Source organism: Artemia franciscana, chromosome 7 (assembly GCF_032884065.1).
Source record: "Artemia franciscana chromosome 7, ASM3288406v1, whole genome shotgun sequence".
NCBI classification, from domain to species: Eukaryota; Metazoa; Arthropoda; class Branchiopoda; order Anostraca; family Artemiidae; genus Artemia; species Artemia franciscana.
The window spans coordinates 40781477-40793486 of NC_088869.1; the positions used below are offsets into that span (position 1 = coordinate 40781477).

General features: G+C 35.3%; 1 protein-coding gene across 7 annotated transcripts in view; it reads right to left on the minus strand.

The window, feature by feature from the left end:
* LOC136029298 (serine/arginine repetitive matrix protein 2-like) overlaps positions 1 to 12010 on the minus strand; it is a 171331-nt gene that overhangs the window by 64571 nt on the left and 94750 nt on the right. For all 7 annotated transcript variants that reach the window (XR_010618011.1, XM_065707563.1, XM_065707559.1 and 4 more), the window contains 3 exons: positions 10481 to 10533; positions 5821 to 6015; positions 2369 to 3940 (listed from right to left, as the gene is read on the minus strand). Coding sequence is in view for 6 of the 7 variants with exons in the window: in XM_065707563.1 (XP_065563635.1) it covers positions 2369 to 3940; positions 5821 to 6015; positions 10481 to 10533 (1820 nt within the window). In the remaining variant the exon portion in view is untranslated. The remainder of the gene's footprint in view (positions 1 to 2368; positions 3941 to 5820; positions 6016 to 10480; positions 10534 to 12010) is intronic.

Consider the following 12010-nt stretch of genomic DNA (forward strand, 5'->3'; position numbering starts at 1 on the left):
TGAGCCGGGTCGCTCCTTACTACAATTCGTTACCACGAACTGTTTGATATTTCATTAGGATTGAGTGTCAGAGAAAAATATTAGAAGAACATTAGGTAGGGCGTACATCATACAAGTACTAGCAAAAGTAATTAGCGACACCTGACAAGGCTTTTCGTCCATAGAAATTCAAATGTTAACAATTTGATGATTCCCGAAGACAACTAGACGTTCAAAGGAAGGCTACAGCTTCTAAAGCTGTTTGGTGCCATGGTATTAGTTTATTTTCGCTGCTTTTTCATTTCCCTTTCTTTTTTTCAAACTGGCCCCTACTACTAGACCCCGATACCACACCCATTTACCGCTGGCGCACCACCAATGAAAAACACACTGGCGTACAGAAAATTTTTGGCGGCGCACTAGCGTGCCACCAGTGCCATCGACACGGTGGCAAGCTGCCGGTCTGTCTAAATTTAGCCTTAAGTTTTCCAGTGATCTGTTGATTTCGGTGTGCTAAGTAAGCTAGCGTCCGAGGTAACTTTACAAACTTGTATCGATATTGATTTCTAACCATAAAATGGGAATAAGAGCTTACAAACAGAGGAGGCAGTGGAGTATTTAAGAGAGGTGGGCCCAGAAATTTCGCTAGATCTACTTAAAGAGGTATTTTTCTTGATTTCTTGCACCATAATTTAATAATTTATTTGAATTGGGTCACAGCAATAAAAATTTTGCCCTTTACATATCTTATTTGGCTTTTTATACAGCTATTAAGATTATTCACTGTTAACATTTATCTTATTTCATGAGCCGTAGTTTGTCATTCCCTCGGTCGTTCCATTCCTGTGCTCTCGTTTCCAGTGCATCTCATAGAAAAAATTTTCGTTTTTTATCTTAAACTTGGGATTAAGGGTTACCAGTTTCCGTCTTTCAAGTGATTCAGTATGCCACGAAGCGGCAAAAATACTTGTAATTTAGAGGGTTACAAAGTATTATTTTCTGTAAAATTTTCCTCTCTTCATAAAACGACCTCGTACTGTCATGTTTCAACAAAAGATATGAACTGCTTGGATGTATGATAGTATTTAAAAGCCACAACAGTTTTGATTTGTTTCGAACTTCGCATAATGAAAACTGAGAGGGGGGGAGTATAACACCTTCAATCGCTATTTTTGTTTTAAACGCAGATGAAAACTTTAGCTCAGATTCTAAGTTAAAAATATTTCTGAGAAACCGTGAGTTCAAAGTATGTTCTGGAACTCTTGCAACCAAAGGCCATATTTTACTTATTTTATTACTCACTACTGAACGTCGGTAAACAAAAAAGATGAGAAAAACAAAACAAAAGTAAAGGTCAAACCAATGCAAAAGCAGAAAATTCGGTAAGCAAATAACTTATTTTATGTTAGAAAATGATTTTAATTTCTTAATTTAAATCGGGTCGATTTGGCGAAACTACAAAAATGCAAAGTTAACAAATTTCGCATTTTACTATATCCGTTCCAGAAAATTCGTTTGAATTTTGGAAAGAAAAGAGGAATAAGATTAAAATCTTGTACGAGATTCAAATAATTCCTCAGATTTTTTTTCCCCAATTTCCGGGACGACTTTAATTTTTAATTTTGATTCGGCTTTAACTATATTTAAAACTAGACATGTCACCACGAGACTTCTTTTGCAGAATTTGTAGACTATTCTATTGAGTTTTGGATCTTCTCTACCGGATCTTGGAACTGGTATCCAAATCGGATTGAAATATTGTATAAGTTTCTTCTGTGGCTTCACCGAGAATAAGTTTCTTCTGTGGCCTTAACTATTGCGTTCTTGTCTCGTATTCAGAATAATTTCGTTTTTTCTGTCCAAACTTAAAAGGATCTCAAAAATTATTACCCTTGATCCTACAGAATTTTGAGTGTTGCTTGTATCGCGTTTTCCTCGAATTTACATGTCTCATTATGTAGTACGTATCCTCAGAGTTCTAAAAGGCTTTAACAGACTCGTCTGTTCATTCACATTCGAGAGAGACGTCACTCGGGGTGTTTTGAACAGATTTGGAACTCCTTCCAAATAAGAAAACTTGGCGTCAGCCAGTGAAGTTCCGTAGGAGAAAAACCTTTGGTGCTCCATCCTTTTTTCTAAAAATCAGCTATTAGCTACCGAAAAGATAACCAACACGGCACCGGGGTCTACCTACTACTACTACCAAAAACTGCAAAGTAGAGGTCTTTTTCATTACAAATAGAAGTTTTGATTGTTTTTTAAGAAGTCTACATTATTTTTAGCTAGTTCCAACAATCAGGTTTCATTTTTTATAATCCTCGGTACTCGGAACAGAGGGACAACGGTAGTGACAAATCCGAAAGATTAAATACGTATAAATTAAACTTACTCTTCACTTGAACTAGCTACTCTTCTTCCTCTTTTTTTATTCCTTGATCTACGGTTTCGAGTCTCTGTCGATCTGTGGGCCACACCTTCTAATGAACTGTACAAAGGAGATCCCCGTCCTTCTTTTGCTTCAAAAAGAAGACCAGGAGCATCTTTTTCAACGCTGGAAGAAAGTTCTGCTGTAACTGGAACAGGTGACCATGGTCGACGCTGTCTTCCTGGACTTCCGTTTAAATTTCTAGGGACGGGACGGGGTAGCCACCCAGGTGGTGGGGATGGGACAAATGGTAAATACTTTCGGCAAGCCACATCAGGAGAATTAGATCGAGTTCTAGATCTAGACAACTTTTCTATTCTAACAGGGACTGCTTCGGGTCCAGGAGACCAACGCCGTAACAGAACATGGCGAAGATCTTCTTGAACAGGGAGAGAGCGTGCGGGAGAGTGATCTGCATCCGAAATTGGCGAGTAATCACGATTCTCACGAGATTTGAGCCGCCATCTGAGATCATGGTCAGTGATCTGCCTAGGTTCGGCCATTCTTAAAGGAGAAGAGCGGTCTCTTCCTAGACGTGAAAACAGAGGAGATTGACTTCGCATTCTAGACTTTATTGTTGCTTCTAATTCATCTTCATGAACGATTTTAACAGGAGTTACTGATCTACTCCTCATTTGAAATACGGCATTCGAAGGTGACTGATTCCAGATTTTTCTTAACGGGCTCCTTGGGTAATTTTCATCAATAGAAGGAGGACTAAAAGACCTAACAACGTTTGTACGACTTTTAGAGCGCCTAGAATTTCTTCTGGGGGATCGATGACGACTTCCTGATCGTAAATGACGTCTTTCTAACGATTCATGACGCCTCTTTCTTCTACTTTCATCGTATTCATTCAGTGACCCTAGCCAATTTGGAGAATGTTTTCGAATATCGGTTGAGCCTCTTCTCGAAGTTTCTAATGATGTACTTCTTCTTGTTTTTCTGTAGTTGGTACTTTGAACACCCAATCGAGAAGACACTGAATCGATACCATCTGTCATTAGGCTTATATGCCTTTCATTGAATTTTCTATCAAAAAATCTTTCTGGACTTCGACTGCGTTTACCATTGCTAAGACTCCTTATGGGCGAATGTGCTACTCTCTTATGTATAGACTCTCTTATTATAGAACCTTCTATCGAACGATAACGGAAGTCCTTTCGAGAACTCCCAACTAAATCGGTATTGTAACTAGGAGATCGGTGCCTTCTGCTTTTAGATTTTTCTAACCTTACACTACGACAGTCAGCATCTTCTTGAGAAGACATTCTATTACTCGACCTTTTTCTTCTTCTTCCTGGAGATGGTGACCGATTTTTGGGAGTATTCCGAATCCTACTACTTCTAGACAACGAGGGCTCCTCTATTGCCTTCTTTTCTAACTTCGGTTCAGGTCTGATTTCTGAGCTTTGCTCCAGAGGAATTTCAACGCCACTCATTAAACATTCCCATGTCTGAAGTAATTCAGCCGCTTTATCACTTGTAACCACACGATTACCGTCAGATATCGTTTCCTTTTTGTTTCCATCAAACCTAAAAAGAATCCACACGATAATTAAGTTCAAACATTACAATTGCTCCAACGAAGAGAAGAAAAGCAATTACCATCACAACTATAAACACCTCTGAAACTTCCAAACATACGATTTAATCATAACATGGATGCCAAGTATTATCAAGATTAACTATGAAAGGCCACAAAGGCACTAATTCATTTTATTACAAAACCCCCTACAGTGACAAGACCGCTTATAAATGGGCTTAGAAAGACGAATCGGTGCTTTACAAAGAAATTATCTTTAGCTTCCTTGGCTTCTGGTTTAGTCTAGTTGGCTTGGATCCTTGGCTTCTGGTTTAGTCTAGTTCAACCATTAAACATAACTTAACATATACTAGAATAGTTATAAATACATTCTGATATTGTTTAACACGAGTTATATCTTACTGTGGATTTTGGGTTCCTCTAGAAAAGGCAATGTATCAAAAATAAGACCTAAAGTCAAAAATGTGATTTAGAGCCAACTTTAAAACCACGAGAAAAGAACAACAAAACTAACATTGACGTAGATAGTCAGATATCATCTCTACAGTCTAGCCAAGGTAGAGCCACCACAGAGCCTTTTCCCATACAAAGTTAAATAAATAAAAAAGTTTAACTAGCAGAAGGAACGACTTCCAAACATTTGTTATTATTTATTTTTATTTCTCATTGCTGCTATTTTTGACATAGGAGTCCGAATTTAACAAGCGCATCACCAGACAAATCCATCACTGAGCCTTTCTCCATATATATATATATATATATATATATATATATATATATATATATATATATATATATATATATATATATATATATATTTATATATATATATATATAGAACTAGCAGAAGGAACAAACGACTTCCAAGTACATGTTTTTTTTTAATTTATATTTTCATTGCTGTTGTCTTTGAAGTTTTTTTTTTAGTTTCCTTTTTTCTTTTTCTTTTTTACTCTGTCATTGTGCACTTACTTTATTCGGCGTTTTATCAAGTTCATTATTTATTATACAGGTTTATATAAGATAAATTAAAAAACATATTATGCACAAAATTAGTAGAATAACTACTGATACGACAAGAAGTTATCTAATAATTTTCTTGATGTCGGAGCCTGATTTGAATTACAGGCACAACACCAGACCTATTGACTGTCAGCCGAAAGGGTAGGAGGACCTGTCAGGACTGTCGTCCGTAGAACAAAATCGTCGATGTTTTTTTTTCTTTTTTGTTGTTGTTAGATCAATGAAATATACATTTTGCAACTACATTTATTTTGGAAACCCGTAATTTTACGAGAAAAACACTAGGATCATCAAAACACAAAGACAAGTAAGTCACTCCGCCGAGATAATAGACCCACACAACCATCTTCCAGAGGCAACGCTACAGCGCCACTTATAGTAAAGTAAACGATAAGCGCACTTAAGAATAACAGGATTGTAAGAAATTAGGCACAGAAAAACCATTTGCCTAAAACAGAATCGATAAATGGGCAACTCCAAATTTTTCACGAGAAAGTGGAAATATTACTACTTCTGTTAAAACAAAAATATTAACTTATCAAAAAATTGTTTGTATAATTTTATATAAAGGAGAAAGTAAAGCGGGAAAGTGGGGCTATCTTGATAAGAATTACACGAACAAATTCAAAATACAGGAGAACTCTAGAATTCCGTTTCGTTTTTTTTCCCCAGACTTCCGAAGAGAAAAGAAAGAAATGTGACAAATTAATCAAATGATACCATATATAGGATTACAAGACAATTGACCAAAAAACAATCCTAATCTCAACAAAGAATGTTTTTGGCATTTTAAATGGGTCGTGTACAAAGAACTCAGGTTTAACAGAAGTTTAGCATAGCTTCTTACTGTTTGACTGCTAGTTTGGCTGCTAGTTGACTCAACGACGGTTGACTGCTAGTCTCTTCTCTTGAGGCAATTTGAGACAGATTGCTCACATTTGAGGCTGCTTCTACTGCTTTGCTAAGCATAGTCCAATCAATTGAAAGACCTTCCTTTCCATGATTTTTAGAAGCAGATTCAGCGCCATCGTACTTACCAAGACTACAAAGAGAGGGAAAGAAAGCTAAATTGGCAACAGTTACATACCTTTTGATCAAACAGTTCGTGGTAACGAACTGTAGTAAGGAGCGACCCGGCTCAATAGTAACCAAAACTCTAAAAATAGAATTTTGATGCCAATACATACATCAAAAGAATCGCATTTTAATGCTGATTTTAAATATATAAGTTTCATCAAGTTTAGTCTTACCCATCAAAAGTTACGAGCCTGAGAAAATTTGCGTTATTTTAGAAAATAGGGGGAAACGCCCCCTAGAAGTCATAGAATCTTTACGAAAATCACACCATCAGATTCACCGTATCAGAGAACCCTACTGTAGAAGTTTCAAGCTCCTATCTACAAAAATGTGGAATTTTGTATTTTTTGCCAGAAGGCAGATCACGGATGCGTGTTTATTTGTTTTTTTTTTCTTTTTCCCAGGGGTGATCGTATCGACCCAGTTGTCCTAGAATGTTGCAAGAGGGCTCATTTTAACGGAAATGAAAAGTTCTAGTGCCCTTTTTAAGTGACCAAAAAAATTGGAGGGCACCTAGGCCCCCTCCCAAGCTAATTATTTTACCAAAGTCAACAAATCAAAATTCTGAGATAGCCATTTTATTCAGCGTAGTCGAAAAACCTTATAACTATGTCTTTGGGGACGACTTACTCCCCCACAGTCCCCGTGGGAGGGGCAACAAGTTACAAACTTTGACCAGTGCTTACATATAGTAATGGTTATTGGGAAGTGTACAGGCGTTTTCAGGAGGATTTTTCTGGTTGGGGGAGGGGTTGAGAAGAGGGGCATATGCTAGGGGAACTTTCCATCGATAGTTTGTCATGGCGGAAGAAAATCTCCATGAAGGGAGCGCAGGATTTACTAGCATTATTTAAAAAAAAATGAAAAAATAAATATGAAAAAGTTCTTTCAGCTGGAAGTAAGGAGCAGCATTAAAACTTAAAACAAACAGAAATTATTACCTATTTGAGGGGCTCACCTCCTCCTAATACCTCGCTCTTTACGCTAAAGTATTTTTAGTAATTTCAACTATTTATTCTACAGCTTTTGTGATTCTGGGGTCATTCTTAATGAATTGGGACAAAATTTAAGCTTTAATGTAAAGAGCGAGGATCTGACAAGGGGAGAACCCCCTCATATATGTAATAAAAATATGAGAATACAAAAGTTCTTTACTTAAGCTAATTTATAAGTTACGTAAATCTTTTACTAATAAAAATATTCGTAAAAAATCAAAAATTCTAGTTGCCTTTTTAATTAACCAAAAAACCGGAGGGCAACTAGGCTTCCTCCCCCGCTCTTTTTTTCTCAAAATCATTCGATCAAAATTATGAGAAAGCCATTTAGCCAAAAAAAAAAAAAATGCAAATTTTGTTTTAATTATTCCTCTGCGGAGAGCCAAAATCAAAACATGCATTGATTCAAAAACGTCCAGAAATTAAATAAAAAAAACAAGTTTTTTTAACTGAAAGTAAGGAGCGACATTAAAACTTAAAACGACCAGAAATTACTTCGTATATGAAAGAGGCTGCTTCCTCATCAACGCCCCGCTCTTTACGCTAAAGTTTTTTTCTGTTTTAAAAAGAAGAATTGAGAGAAAGAGTCAAACTTTAGCGTAAAGAGCGAGGCGTTGATGAGGAAGCAGCCTCTTTCATATACGAAGTAATTTCTGGTCGTTTTAAGTTTTAATGTCGCTCCTTACTTTCAGTTAAAAAAACTTGTTTTTTTTATTTAATCGTAAGAAAGATCGACATACTCTACGTACAGCTTATTTCAGTTATTGCAAATTCCACCTCCGGCTTCCTAGATGGCACCGAAACAGAAAAATAATTGCTCGATTTGGTTTAATAGATGTGCCTTCTCGGATTCGGTCTTCCAGTGATGATTTATGTAAAAAGACTATCAACTTTATTCACGTTTATGACCCTCTGCAGCCTTTTTCCATATTGATACTGGTTAATTAGTCCATGTTGTCTTTTGTTAGTTTGAATTTTTTTCCTCGCTGTTTATCGTTTTGTTTTTGTTTATTTATAATACTCCGTACTTTGTGTTTTTTTTTTACTTTTACGGGTAATAAAGTTCATTCATAATGTTGAATACGACACCTGCTTGCCGATATAAATAGCACGAAAATCAATTAAAATCATGATTACTGTGGTGTTTTTCTGGTAGGCTGTATCAGAATCACCTAACAGCAGAAATAGGGTTTTTAATGAAATACATATCAGTTTACTAATATAAATACCATACTCATTTCTTTGTATTTTCATTTATTTAATTCGTAAATGGAATGACAGTAGGCTATTGTTTAAGAAATTATTTATGATTTAAGCTGTAAATCCGAAAATGGAGAAAGTCGATGAGTTAAGGAAAGTGAGTTAGAAAGATCAGACTTTGTCAAGTCCAATCTGTTCTGCACCCTTTGTTTTCACTTATATTCATAGATACTTTCTTATTTTCTTATTTTTCTTATTTTCTTATCAGTCAAAGAACACAAAGATTTATGCTTCTAGACTACCACAAGAAGTCATCATTTACCCTATTTCTATGACCAGAAATGTTTTCGCTGGATCGGTACTTTTGTATAATTATCTAAAAGATCTCGACTTTAGCATGGCAGCACTCATTCACTCTGTCCGTCTTTCCGGTTTTTATTATTTTCACAAATCTAACTTACAGTCCGCAAAAACAGAATCCGAGAACTGTAGCTGTTCAAGAGACTTTGTTTTTGTTACTTTTATGAAGTCATTCTTTCCTATTCTGAGGTGTCGTCTTCTCCTGGTGCTCTTAACAAAATTGTAATTCAAGGTCATCTTTTAGTATTTCGACAAGTCACGTACGCAGGAAGGAGGGGTTAGAGCATAGTAAGCAATTAATAAAGCATTGGAATCAATGACTAGCTATTATATTGCACCTCAATAAACTTCAAGAAGAGCCCAAGTTAAACTTTAGCGCCAAGAGCGGAGGATACAGGGAACAGCACCAAACTCGTATTTACGGAAAGTGTTGTGGTTTACTTTAAGGCGAAACAGCGAAATTTTTGTTGTTGATTTCTGTCTGCTTTTAACTAATACATTTTAGACGACACAATAATTTGTTTGACAAGAAGCACACAATCTACTGAAGATGTGTCACTGGAGACCTAACGTCTTATATTACGCCATTCGATACCTCAATCAAGTATTTTTGGACTTAGAAACATTTTGGGAGACATAGAACCCATACAATATATTGGCGGTACCTTCTCTATTACTGCTTAAAGAGCTCTTAAACTGAATTGTTTGAATGAGCCATCTTTCATATTTTCAACCATTGTTGGTTCAATACGACCATCCCTGAACGATAAGCAAAAAAAAAAAAAAAATCAATATTGCTGAAGAGCTATGCATTGCCGAAAAAAAGAATTGATTTTGGGTAATAAATTACTAATTTTTCAAAGAGACACTGGTTCTTCGATCAAACGTTAATCCACGGCAGGCTATCTATCCCGCTTTTGGTGGAGGTAAGCTAATGAATATAGTATTTTATTCTAGACTAATCTTCTTGCAACAGCAGGAGAGCTGTCAGTCCCTCACCACCTATTCTTTACTCTTAGTTTAGACCTACTCCTTTACAAAAAAAAAAAGAAAAAAAAACTTGAAAGACGGACAGAGTGTATGAGTGCTGCCACGCAAAAGTTTAATTTTTTAAAGAGACACTGGTTCTTCGAGAGTGTAGCCTGAGATGGCCCTCATAGCTGATCTTGGTAGATGAACCAGGAAAACTGACGATAAAGATATTGGAATAAAAAAGCACTCATAAATTGCAATAGGTAAGCCAAATGTAGGTAAAAATAGAAGATGAGATATTTTTATACTGTTTTAGTATAATACCATCTAAAACTAATGCTAATTCCACTTTAATCACAAAATACTAAAGAATAGAATATGATAAATGATATTTGGACTTCATTCATAAGAATTTTCTGCGCGTATTATTGCACAGCTATCTTGTTTTTTTTTAGGGAAGAATCTGTTTCCAAAGCCTAAAAGATTAACACCAACTAACTAATAAAATGTCATCACCCCAGCAACTACAGATCATTTACTCGTCTTTCCTTTGTCAGAAAAGAAAGAATTTTTGATAAAAAAAACCTTTCTATGGTAGGAGTAATTCTTTATGGACCTCAGTTTGTTCGTGTCGAAAACAGTGACAGTTCTTTCTCCTTTTTAGAGACGATTAAGCTCAAAGTTCCTACTTTAAACATATACTTAAATACAAAAGCAGTCCACCCTGTAAAGAAAGTTAGTCTGTAAAAAGTTCTCTATGTTTAATTCTGTACATAACTAACAGAGAACGAACGAGTCCAAAACGAGTAGTACAATTCGACCAACGAGCAGATTCACAATTACACTTTTAGAGCGATAGGATGTTTTTATCTAATGAAAAGAAACGAAAATTTGTTAACAAACCTTGGAAAGCCCACAGAAGGGCTAGGATTGTGTCTTGAAGCTGTATGTTGCCCCTATAATAAAAAACAACAGTAAATTCCTTTGTGATTAGAAAAAGAAAGGAAGATAAATAAGTTATTGACAGGATCATATTTAGAATTAAGTTAAAAGAAAATTATTATAACAAAGAAAATTCAGCTCAATTAACAAACATGTATAAAAACAAAACAAAAAATTGCGAAAATTAAGGACGACTAGACTTTCAATTACATATTCTCACCAAAATGTCATCAAACAGTTCGTAGCAACGAACTGTTTGAAAGTCTTACTTGAAAGTAAGGAGCAACATTAAGACTGAAAATGAACAGAAATTATTACATATATGAGGAGGTTCATCCCCTCCTCATTACCTCGCTCTTTAAGCAAAAGTATTTTAGTAATTTCAAAAAAGATATTTATTCTAATTAAACGGCCTTCGTGATTCAGAGGTCATTCTTAAAGAATTGTAACAGCATTTGAACTTTAGTGTAAAGAGCGAGGTATTGACGAGGGGGTGAACCCCCTCATACACGTAATAAAAATATATGAATATAGAAGTTCGTTATGTTAGTTAATTTGTAAGTTACATATATTTATTACAAATAAAAAGGTTCGTAAATAAAATTAAAAGTTCTAGTGGCCTTTTTAAGTAGCCAAAATAACTGGAGAGCAACTAGCCCCCCCCCTCCACCCTTTTTTCTCAAAATCGTCCAATCAAAACTGTGAGAAGGCCATTTAGCCAAAAAAAGCAAAATAAATATGCGAATTTCGTTTTAATTATTCATGTACGGTAATTCAAAATCAAAAGCTACATTAATTCAAAAACATTCAAAAATTGAATAAAAAACAAAACAAGTTTTTTCAACTGAAAGTAAGGAGCAACATTAAAACTTAAAACGAACAGAAATTATTGCGCATATAAGGGGGTTCATCCCCCCGTCAATACCTCGCTCTTTACACTGAAGTATTTTTTAGTAATTTCAAAAGAGCTATTTGTTCTATTTAAACGGCCTTTGTGGTTCAGGGGTAATTCTTAAAGAATTCAAACAAAATTCGAACTTTAGTGTAAAGAGTGAGGTATTGACAAGGGAGCGAACCCCTTCATATATGTAATAAAAAAAATACGAATACAGAAGTTCGTTACGTAAGCTAATTTATAAGTTGCGTGTATTTATTACTAATAAAAACATTCCTAAATAAGATTAAAACGTTCTAGTTGCCTTTTTAAGTAACCGGAAAAATCGGAAGGCAGCTAGTCCCCCTCCCCCACCCCTTTTTTATCACAATCGTCAGATCAAAACTTTGAGATAGCCGTTTAGCTAAAAAAAAGGTAAAATCAATAAGTAAAATCATTTCATATACGGAATAATTTCTGTTCATTTTAAGTTTTAATGTCGCTCCTTACTTTGACTAAAAAAACTGTTTTTTTTTTATTTAATTAGGATATAAATTCGGGCCAGTAGTTTGCTAATTTCGGGACCTAAAGGCATCTAAACTCGGAATAACATCTTA